The following is an 11,820-nucleotide window of genomic DNA, read 5'->3' on the forward strand; positions in this document are numbered from 1 at the left end:
CCTTATCTGCATGCTGTAGTGTTATGGTTGTACTGAGGCCGCCAGTGTGTGACGTTGCTCAGCAGTATGGGTACGTACCGAGTTTGGGTGTGGACAGTGGCGACTTAGTAGTCTCGGGGGTGGGTGTGGCGGTCTCGTGCGGCGGCGCAGGGCAGGCCGGCTCCGGCTCCTCCTGCCTCCACGAGAAAAGACTGTGCACGGCCGGCGCAGCCAGCTTCAGCAGCCTCATGGTGCTGCTGCCTCCGGCGGCGGCTCTCCGGCGGCGGTCTGAAGAACACACAGAGACACTGGTTAGAGACATACACAGAGACTTTGGTTAGAGACATACAGCCAGCTTCAGCAGCCTCATGGTGCTGCTGCCTCCGGCGGCGGCTCTCCGGCGGCGGTCTGCCGGGGACACAGAGACGGGGACATGGGTTAAAGACAGACACAGGACGGACGGTGAGACAAGTATGTGGACACGGGGTGCAGATTTAATGGAGGTTGGATGTGGAGCTGACGGTCAGCCCAGAATATACACGTAATAGATGGTCAGATACCGGTGGGCAGCTATAGGTATAAGCGGAGGAAGATAAGGTCACGGATGGTCAGATGGGGACATTTAGAATGTGGATACAGGTTAACAGGTCAGTTTGCTCAGCTAGGGACAGGTAACAGATTGAGACAGTGGAACTGATACATAAGGGCAGACATTGGTGGAGGGACTCTATAAGCCATCACAGAGTGAGGAGGTGCGGGCGGTTATATTAGAGCAGCTGGTGATTAGGAAGCACAAAAGTCATATTCAGGCAGTGATACACAGATGAGCAGGTACGGACGGCAGAGGAAATTAATGAGCAGGTACGGACGGACGGCAAATTAATAACAAATAAGAAGAGTCTGAGGCATTGGAATGCAAAGGTGTAGCCAAACGCGACGGGATACAGGCGCACCGCTGTAAATGCTCCAACAGACAATTTCTCAAACGCTCATGCTCGCATATCATGAAAGGGTGCGGCGACTGGGTGCAGGCTGGCAGGGGTGCGGGCCGCAGACTGGGTGCGACCCCGGCTCGCGGTCAGCTCGCGGTTCTGACGTGCGGCTGCCGTGCGGGCCGGGCGCGCCGCCGCGTGCTAGGCGGAGCTGTTTTGATGTTTGGCAACGGGCGTCGTCCACGGCGATTCCCACATATCAGCCGGTAGTGAGTAATGTCAGATGACACGATACACGGACCACTGCACGTGATCGGACCGACGGCGTCCAGAAGCCCCGGCAGGGGGCAGTCATGATAGGCTCATCGTTAGGTCACCCGGTTTTGATGAGGAAATATGAGAAACCCATTGGGACTAATTCACAGCAGTTGTGTTTACATAATACCCCGCGTGCGACAGGGACGGACACGGCGGTGGTATGGTAATGACTTCAGACTCGCCAGCCGCCTGAGTCACGCTCGAACAGTGAAGCTCGGTGGTTTATGTTGATAACCCGATCACGCCTGACGCAACACGGCTGACGCAAAGGAACGGAACCGAAGCGCGCTGGGCGACGGCAGACTTGCCGTCTCCCGGCCAGGGGTCGGTGGCGCGGCATTTTCTCCCACGGTGCTGCAGGGGCTCGGTCACCAAGGGGGCAGCTGGGGCCCGGTCACCAAGGGGGCAGCTGTGACGAGCAGCTGGGGCCCGGTCACCAAGGGGGCAGCTGTGGGGAGCAGTCGGAGCCCGGTCACCAAGGGGGCAGCTGTGGCGAGCAGCTGCGGAGCCAGGGTCGGTGCCAGTCGGCGCCAGTGCGCTCCTCGCCTGTCGCCGAGTCCGGCCCGCCCCGGCGCGGGATCTTATCACACCGAGCGAGCGGCCAACAAGAATGTGGGCGGGAGTGGCGCGAGCACCCCTTTAGGACAGCGCCGGTCGGCAGGAAGCGATCTGACGTGTATCAGCACCGACCCGGAAAACAGGACGCTTCGCTGAAATTCCGTGCGTGCCGACAGGGCGTTTTGGCCATTGAAAGGTGTTGCCGGACGATTCCGGAAGGGATCGTCGCCCGGTCCAGCCCTGTCCGGGTTTCGTCACACTCGGGCCGTGGAATGAAGGCCCACGCGGCTCTGGCGCGCGGTCATCAGCAGGCTATTGCGGGGCGTTCACCTGCGATAGCCGGAGGGCGGCGGAGGCCGCGGCCGCGCAGTGGGTCAGTGTGGCGACCGGCGCCCCACGCCAATACCGCACCACGGGGATGCATGGTTAGTTGTGGTGGATATTATATCATTGTCATTGTTACCCTGACGTCACTTAGTGATATAATTCAACTTATGTAATCTTCTGTCAGATGAAGTGTATTGCTAGAACTTTCGATATTTTATATTTATATTTCGTGTATTTCAGTCATTAGTTTAGTACGACACAACAAGGACTAGATAAGGAAGCATTAGCGACATTCACATTATATAAGAATGTCGTAAGACATGAACCAGCTCGATGGTGTTCACCCCATTTGCAGTTGGTTATTACCCTGTGCTTTGGTAAACACGTGCACTCAGGAAGACCATTCATTCTGAACAATGCGCATTGTGGGGATGTTTTTCCGTTCCATTCTTGGTTTGAAGCGGAACAATGCAGCGATAACGAAACAGATGATGCGGGGACTTACTGTGTGGTTATGATAAAACGAATGCTATCTGTGTGGGGCCTTAGTGATATGAGTCATGCAAACCTTTTCAACTTGCAAACAGTGAGCAACTGTTATTGCGCCATTCTGGGCTACTGGTATCTGCTCGTCGGGTAGGTAAAGTCCCCGTTAGTCAATGGTAACGGAGCATTTGAATATTACCTGCAGAACTAAAATCACAGATGGATATGCTTTAGTTTCTAATGATCATACATTCGCCTTGCATTACGTCCGAACGTCATGCAATAGTGCACCTCAGTGCTGTCTGTTCCTCGGCTAGTTTTTATTACTTATGTGGCCTTGCTTATACCTATACCAACGGTAAAAGGGAGGCTTTTTAATGTGTGTTGACACAATTGCAGGTATTAATTTTGTCAAGAAATGCACATTATTTTTCTCTGACATTGATTGATGTCAGTTGTAAAACTGCATGACTGTCACCATTCGACAAGTTGTTTATATTTATTAGTGACTGATCTTTGAGCAGAGTAACATTACCTTGATTCTTAATTACTAAGGTACACACCTTGATTCTTAATTATTTAGCTACATTCTACACCAAAAGGAATCTATGGTGAAGGCATATGTACGCCCGCTTTTTTGTGCCTATGCAAAATGATAAACCATTTGGCACGGGCGTAGGAACGTCATGAAAAGTGGGTGGGCCACCCTGTCAAGGGGCCTCCTTTTCCAGGGGGCCTCCTATTTTCAGGGGACTCCAACTTTTGCCTCGTCCTGCTGGCTGCTTTCAAGTATGACCTCCAAATCTAGCTTCTGAGATCGGGCAGATGTACCCAGGGGCGTAACCGCTTAAGCGAACAGTGCGGAAAGTCCGCACCATTTTTAAAAATTATTCCCCTCCGATTTTTTTTTAGAATCTTTTTGCCGCAAACGGCGCATGCCCCCTGAAAACCCTTACACAAATGTCATCCTCGTTTCCCAGGTGCCCCCATTAGCTTCATAGGCGCCCTCTTTGGCATATAAGCGCCCTATGTATAGTCATCAGAGACATCCCTATATGTCCCACAGTCGCATACAATGTGCGCTTATCATAGGCGTCTCTCTTTTATGGACACTTGAAGGCGCCTCTCTTTGCCATGCTGGCGCCAATGTTTCTTATGAATGCACCCCCATGGCATTGATCAATTGCAGCAGACCTCTATTGCATGTGGACGCCCATATATGTAGGCCTCAGAGGCGCCCCTCTTTCGCATTGAGGCGCCCCTATGGGCTTCATAGGCGCCCCTCTATTGCACGTAGGTGCCCTACTGTCTCAGAACCGCTCCGCTTTGGCATGCAGACGCCCATCTTTCGTACGGAGGAGCCGCTGTGGTTCTTAGAGACGGCATGGTGCTCCCAGACGCAGATGGGGCTCTCGGAGTCGACAGTGTGGGACCTTCAGTCGCTGATGGGTGCCCGCCAGATGTGGACCCTCGGAGACGCCGGTATGGGGCCCTCAGAGATGCCGGTATGTGGCCCTTAGAGACACCGGTGCGGAACCCTCAGATACTTCAGTGTGAAGCCCTTACAATTGCTGGTGTGGAGCTATGAATGCGCTGGCTTAAATCCCTCAGAGGCCGGTACATGGACATTAGAGCTCAGTGAGAGCTTGTGAGTTGTGTGGTGCCTTCAGTGGCCTTGTGGAGCCGTTAGACATCAACATGGTGCTCTCAGGAGCCGGTGAGTCCTCAGAGTCACCGGTGTGGGGCCTTCAGAGCTCCGAGATACTGGTGTGGGGCCCTAAGAGGTGTCGGTGTGGGTCCTTCGGATGTACCTATAGAGCCTTGAGATGCACAGGTGTGGTGGCCCACAGAGGCGCCGGTGTGGGGCCCCCAGAGCCACCGATATAGGTTCCTAAGAGACACTAGTATGACCCTCAAAGGCGCCGCTGTGTGGCGCTCATTAACACTGGTGTGGAACCATCACGGGCGGGTGGAGCCGTTAGAGGCCGGAAAGGGCCCTTAGATGCCTACAAGGAGCCTTCAGAAGCCGGCGTGGCACCCTTATGGGGATAAACGTGTCTACTTAGGAGCCCTTGAGGTGCTCTCATGAGCTCTGTGGGGCCCTACCGAGCCGAAATATAGCCACGGCCAGTTGCCGCCGCATGGCTCTTCGGACTATCATTCTCAGGGGCCTCATCTGCCTAGTTTGAATAGAAGGGCCTCTCAGACCATCAGTCTCATGGGCCTCCTCTGGCTAGTATAAATATAAGGGCCTGTTAGACCATCAATCCTAGGGGCCTCCTCTGGTTAGTATAAATAGAAGAGCCTCTCAGACCATTAATCTCAGGGGGCTCCTGTGGACAGTATAAATAAAAGGGCCTATCAGACCATCAGTCTCGGGGGCCTCTCTAGAAAAGTGTAAATGTGGATAGAGGGCCCCCTCAGATTCATTAGGAGTGGACCTCTCTGACTATCAGTCTCAGGGGCCTCTTGTGGCCAGTATGAATATAAGAGCCTCTCAGACCATCGGTCTCAGGGGCCTCTTCTGACTAGTGTGGATAGAGGGCCCTCCCAGACCACCGATTTCAGGGGCCTCCAGTGGCCAGTTATATGAACAGAAGGGCCTCACAGCCATCAGCCTCGGGGGGCCTCTTCTGACTGGTGTGAATATGAGGGTCTCTCATACCATCAGTCTCAGGGGCCTCCTCTGCCTAGTGTGAATATAAGGGCTTCCCAGGCCATCAGTCTCAGGGGACTCTTCTGACTGGTGCCGGATTGAGGGACCTCTCAGACCGAAGTTTTGGGGGTCTCCTGTGGCCAGTATGAATAGAAGGGCCTCTCAGTCCATCAGTCTCATGGGCCTCTTCTGCCTGGTGTGATTATAAGGGCCTCTCAGGTCATCAGTCTCAGGGGCCTCCTCTGACTACAGTGTAGATGGATAGGCCTCCCAGACCATTAGTCTCAGGGGCCTCTTCTGACTATTGAGGATAGAGGGGCCTCCTCTGACTAGTGAGTGTAGGGGGCCTCGGCTAGACCGCCAGTGTCAGGGGCCTATTCTGACTAGTGTGGATGGAGGGGCCTCCCAGACCACCAGTCTCAGACCTCTGACTAGTGTGGATAGAGGGGCCTCCCAGACCGCCAGTGTCAGGGGCCTCCCCAGACCAGTGTGGATATTGGGGCTTCCTCAGATCCACTAGGGCCTCTCAGGCCATCAGTCTCAGGGGCTTCGACTGACAAGTATGAACAGAGGGCCTCCTTGGATCCATCACGGCCCCTTGGAGTCCGTGCGTGGGGATTCGTGGAACTTATTTTTACCGAGTTTGTTTATTCTGGAAGGTGACGACGTCCTCTCAAATCGAGACGAGGGGCCTCGAGTAAAAAGTGGGTGGGCACTTGCCCACCTGGCCCCCCCTGTTCCTACGCCTATGCCATTTGGTACCTCTTACTTGCTTCTTTGAAAGGCACAATATTCATTACTCAATTAATAAATTTAGACGATTCTCAATCGAATTGATTTTTCCTCTTGGCAAAATTGTAGTCACTGAAGTATCGAAATGCCTAATGTAAGTATTTTTGGATGTAAGTATTTCTCGATGGGTTGCCAAAGGACCGAGAACTGTGTGCCTGCATTACAATTCATGCTGTCATATAATGTTGAGTTATACCTGCCTGAATAACATTCAAATATTACATAGTCCTGGGCCTTAATGGCTACACAAATAGCCATTCGCGACCTTTTGTAAGTTTTAGCGGCTCAGTATCAAGGTGCGCCAAATTTAGGTTTTAAAACTATCCTTACGTTTCATTAAACTTTTGCTTAACGAAAGTTGCATTTTAGCCTATTTAGCCCATGCCTAATTTAGTTAATGTGCTCTGAGTCGCAAGTAAATTCCATATTGATAAAGCACAAATTTAGCTTGAAGTAGGTATCTGTTGGATTTGTTGAAATTAAAAAGCTATTTATGTCTGCGGTCTTACATCTTATCGTTACCTTACATCGTTATAACTTTTATAATATATCCAACATATCCTTACATATCCATCCATCGTTACCTTACCTATCGAATTTACATCGTTACCTGACCCGTAGGTGACTGATAGCACGACTGCAACATTTGACAACCTCTATATGACCACCTCTTTTGCAGTGGGCCATTTACTCTCATGCGCACGCATGTATGCAATGTAATAATGTATGTTTCCTTTTTGATAAATTATCAGATGGGGTCAATGGGTACGCTCAGATTAGAACAATACAACACGAAACAAAACTAATGAAGATGTAAAAGCCCTTTCCCACTGCTTGGTAGGTATTTACCATTTCACAAGCATAAACATTAAACAAGCATGTCGACAAAACCAGAATACTATCAATAGTTAGATAGTCAGATATTAAAATCAGAAATCAGTCAGTCAGTAGTCAGATGTCAAAATCAGAACTAGTATCAGTCACCGAAAGCGTTACATAATGATGCGCTATGCTCCTCACTCCACAGTCCACCCTTAAAATTGATCCTGTCATGACCCTATAACTCACCCTTCGCTATTCTCGATACTCTATCCTCGATATTCGCCCAATATGACGAATATAGGCAAACGTTTCTTTCTTTTGGCGAAATGCAAGCTTTTATCCTCTTTGCCCAAACTAAACAGGAATCTAATTCTTTGGTAGGTTTTGTCTTTGGTGTGAAACTTATCACGTCTTTGTATTTTTGAGGAACTGAAAGCCTAACCCTCAAGACCTTCGAGATCTCCTCGGTTCTGTTGAATTGAGAACGCGTATCACGCAGTGAGATGAGGGCGGTGCAATTTTTAAGGGGCGAGTACCTACCTTGATTGATGTTACAGCACGGGAATTCACATGTCGAAGCATGACCAGCTGGTGCACAAGAGATGGGTTTTACTGACATCAACACCAACAGTCTTCAAGGATCGCGCGAGAGTAGGTACAGTGACGTGCGGTACTGTGCGTAATGTGGTGTAATGTGCTGTGATGCGGTGTGCTGCCGTGTGAGACCTACTGCACACCGGGTCCTACCTGTGGCGCGGCGAGTGCGGGCGTGTGCCGGGCGGCATGTCCGCCTACTGGCCGCTGCCCTCCTGCTGCAGAACGGCGCACTTGTTGTCGCACTTGCAGCACGACTCGCAGCGGCACTGCTTGGCGAGGGCGGGGGCGGCGGCGGGCAGCAGCATGGCGTCGGCGGGGACAGACGGAGAGGAGCAGGAGGAGAGGTGCTCGGACGGCGGACGACGGGCGCGGACTGAGCGGCCGCCGCCGACGGACGGCCGTGTCACTCGGCTGACCTCCTTCGCGGCGGGCGCGCCGGTCCGGCTGGCACAGTTAACCGGCCAGCCCGGCCCTCCCTCCCTCCGGCCGGCCGGCCGGCGACTCCCGCGCGCCGCCGCCGCCGCCTCCCGGACCGATGGACCAACGCGGGACGGACCGACGGATTGACCGATGGACCAACGCGGGGTGGACCGACGGATTGACCGATGGACCAACGGACGGACGAACGGACGTACCGATATACGGACTGACGAATGGATCTAGGGATGAACGAACAGACCTACGAAGTGGACGGACCAACGGAGTGCGGACCTACGGACTGACTGATTGACCGATTTACTGACCAACCGACTTACGGACGGAGATGGACGGACGGGACGAACTGACGGATGGACGGACCCACTGACTGACCCATGGACCGACCTACGGACCCGGACAGACCAACGGACAGACAGATCGACCAACAGACCGATGGACGGAAGGACGGACCGACGGAAGGACCACCGTAGGACGTACGAACAGAAGATTTCGCTCTCCGACGGCAGAAGGATGCAGCCGATATCAAACTGTAAAAGTGGAAGCCGTAACTGACTGATGGATGACCGCAGCGAGTGACAACGTGCCCCGATGACGCTCACCGGCTGTGTCCTTTCGGCTGGGTTATCCTGGTAAAACGCCAATGCCTGACATGCCGACATGCCTTATACCTTTGATAGCTAACATATCTCCAGTAAAAGATGGACAAAGGACTTGGCGTGTCGAACGAAGCGTTGGCGACAAAAAGTTCCTCGGAGTCTATTGTTGGAAACATGGGCGGTAAAAACTAATTATCACAAGCCATTAAAGCGTTTAACATTTTTCGTGTCTTGAATACCCTGGTTACCCTGGTCGAATACAAACATAATTGTTTAACCCGCCAGTTGCTGGAGTATTTCGCCACCCGCCGTATGCTAGGGGGGGGGGGCGTTAAACGCCCCCAACTGATACTCGTACCTCAAGAACCACAAAAAAAAACAGCGAAACGCACGAGGCGGCAACCCGAAGGAATGCGAAGAGACGCTTCAGACGAGTGTTTGAAAGTTGAATTTCGAAGTCATAGGTCGGGTCAAGTTCAAACACCTGACATTGGGCTTTCATTAGCATTGACTTTAGAACCTCGTATTGTGCAGGGTATAGAACAACGGGTATACGCCAACGACGCGGAAAGCGCCCATTTTACCTGGATGAGTTACAGGGTAGGTGATATATTTTTTGAATATTGAAAAAAATATTCGATTCTGACGAGTAAAGCCAAATTCATAAAGCAGTTATTTTTTAATTATATGTACAACCAGAAATAACATACAAACCTTAGTTTAAAACTTAGTCTAAAGTTAGTTAAAAAGCGCATAGTTGATACTAAAATGGAAGGAATCAATGGAAGGCAGAAATGGCGCAGCTGCTCCATTCTCAAAACGTGCTCGCAAGCAGGACTTACGTGACGCTAGCGACATCTATTAAGGTAAGCCGGGTCTGATTGAGTCCGTGAGCAGTATCACTGATTTACGCCAGTACAGGGTTAAGGCAATATGCGCATGCGCAGGAACTTGTGCTCTCATGGAGGGGCTTTTGGTACATCGGGAAGCGCCCAATGCTTTTTAGTTTTTGGACCTGTTATGGCCTCTTCATCGAAAAACGGTAGAAAAAAGGTTGTAGGGGAATCAAGATCATCAATTTCATTTTGTAGGGGAATCAAGATCATCAATTGCAATTGCATCAATATCAGGTCAATCAGGTAAAGACACATCCCCGAAAATCAAAACTGGCATTCGCAACATATGACGCACGGCAAGGGTGCTTTTGGGCCCAGAGCACGATGGTGACGTTCATTTTATCATGCGAGTATAGGTACGTGTTTGGTCGGAAGGTCGTGAGGTACCTAGTCACGAAAAATTGCTAAGGTTCAGTTCGAGATTTTGGAAAATGAAAAACAATAATAAAAAATCGAAGACAGCCATTTAATCGTTCATGGTATGGGCACTGGGCAGTCTACTTGCGTTTACGGCATGTCTACATATACGTCGGTTCTGTGATTTTATATGATTTTGTGAACGTATGCCGTTTTTGGTCGAAAAATCAGAAGTCATGACGTCACTAAAACCTCGATATCTCAATTTTTTCCGACCGATTTTTTTTAACTTCGTCACAATAACCTTCAATCAATTCCCTGCAGGCAATTAAAATTTGGCGCGTCTGCGGCCCGTTGTTTTTAGCTGACCTTGCTTTCTAAGATTTTTTTTTTTTGTTCTTCAAAGCTATCTGGTTCGAGTGCTTCTTATGGGCGTATTTCTTAGACCGGCACCCACGCTAGAAGCCGGTCTTGTTGCGCAGGTGCTGACCTCTGCCGCCCGTTCGGGAAATTCCAGGTGAACGGCAGAATTTAGGACCATCATATAGCGGAACACTGCGAGCCCCTCTCACTGACATTTATCTGGCCTGTAAATCTGGCCCTTCCAGCAAGGGGTGGGTGGCGAAATACCTAAACAGATGCAAGTTTAAATCGCTGAGACTCTAAAGCAGCATACGGCCAGGTGCGACGTGGCCACCGTAGACGATAAACGCAACCGCTGATCAATGCCTGGGACTTAATTATGTGCACTACGGAGACGTAACTGCGGATTAATCCGCTATTAATACGTGTATAAATAACATTTCATACATTCCCTGTGCATATTGCATTGTAAAAGCGGCATTTTTAATCCCAATTATATCATATTTATTTCCTTGACATCGACCGTCGCTACGGTAAGACCCCGGCTGGTCCAATGTATGTAAACTCCCTAATCCTGTCACCCGTTCCGACATTTTACCGCCTCGTGTTAAACACGTGCGACCCGACTTCACAGCGGAGCGTGTTCCGGCGCCACTAGGCTGCTTCAAAGGCGCGTCTCGCATTGCCGACATGCCTTTGCCGTGTCCCGCCTGCAAAGCCTGCTCAATGTTGTTCATGCCGCTTAGTCCGTTTTACCTCCTTTTCTGTTATGTAGATCTAGACATGGTACATTCTCCCCTGAAGCGTCGTGGAGATGTTCTATGCACACATAATTGTATTTCCGGGACATGCTTGTCCCTGAATTAAGAGAGGTTATCTTGCAAAGGTCGACGTCATGATGAAACGAATTTGCATAAGCGTACCTCAGAGATGACAGTTTTAGGGCGTATTCCTGGTACGGAAACAATATGATCCTGTCAAAGAGATTGCGCTTTTGTTGGGTTAGGTGCTAACGGTGATCGTCCCTTATCACCTTTCTCCTGGACACAGCTGCCTCTGTTCTTTTGTCGTTGAACATATAGATACTTTTCAGATGCATTACTCACCATAAGTTTAACATGTTACGTTGCTCTTCTGGATATTGGACAGCTTCATAAAGAGTATAATTACTTTCTGGTACGACGTAGGTGTTAACATTTTGATAACGCTATGACAAATTTCATATATTAAACACGAATAAAGTCATCCAGGCCACGAGAAACACAGACAATTTTTATGTTTCGCGTGTCTTATTAAATAAAATTTTGTAAAAATAAATTTCGAACGAAGGGAAAATGATCTCCAGATACGCACAAAGAAACAAATATGCAGGAGTAAAAAACGTTTGTTTTCACGGGAAATGCCGACGTGCACATTGACCATGAACTGGCTGAGAATATGTGACAGCCCCTGGGAAATATAAAGGAGTAAAAAGCATCAGGATGTGCTAGAGGAGGATGTGTCACTATAGGAAACACCCAGCCCCACCAGAGCGAAGGAAACACGACACCGGCCCGCCCGGAAGACGACCTAGCGGGAAGCGTTCGCGACTGTCGCGCTGATTCATCGGGGAATGGGACCTGTCAACACCGGTTCACCGGGAACAGCTGCTCGCACCGGGACGCTGCGCGGCGGTGTTTGACAGCGTCTTTATCTAACACCGG

The 11,820-nt window shown here is 50.5% G+C and overlaps 1 protein-coding gene across 4 annotated transcripts in view; it reads right to left on the bottom strand.

Moving 5' to 3' along the window:
- LOC122382174 (pro-interleukin-16-like) overlaps nucleotides 1-7,890 on the bottom strand; it is a 28,002-nt gene extending 20,112 nt beyond the window's left edge. For 2 of the 4 annotated variants that reach the window (XM_043367153.1, XM_043367152.1), the window contains exons 1-2: nucleotides 7,618-7,890; nucleotides 79-267 (exon numbers count right to left, since the gene is read on the bottom strand). In XM_043367153.1, coding sequence (XP_043223088.1) covers nucleotides 79-229 — 151 coding nt within the window. In that variant the 5' untranslated portion in view covers nucleotides 230-267; nucleotides 7,618-7,890. The remainder of the gene's footprint in view (nucleotides 1-78; nucleotides 268-7,617) is intronic. The other 2 variants (XM_043367155.1, XM_043367154.1) reach the window with 1 other exon arrangement.
- Between the last annotated feature and the right edge of the window lie 3,930 nt (nucleotides 7,891-11,820).

The sequence above is a fragment of the Amphibalanus amphitrite genome, unplaced genomic scaffold (assembly GCF_019059575.1).
Source record: "Amphibalanus amphitrite isolate SeventyFive unplaced genomic scaffold, NRLGWU_Aamphi_draft 000134F_arrow, whole genome shotgun sequence".
NCBI lineage: Eukaryota > Metazoa > Arthropoda > Thecostraca > Balanomorpha > Balanidae > Amphibalanus > Amphibalanus amphitrite.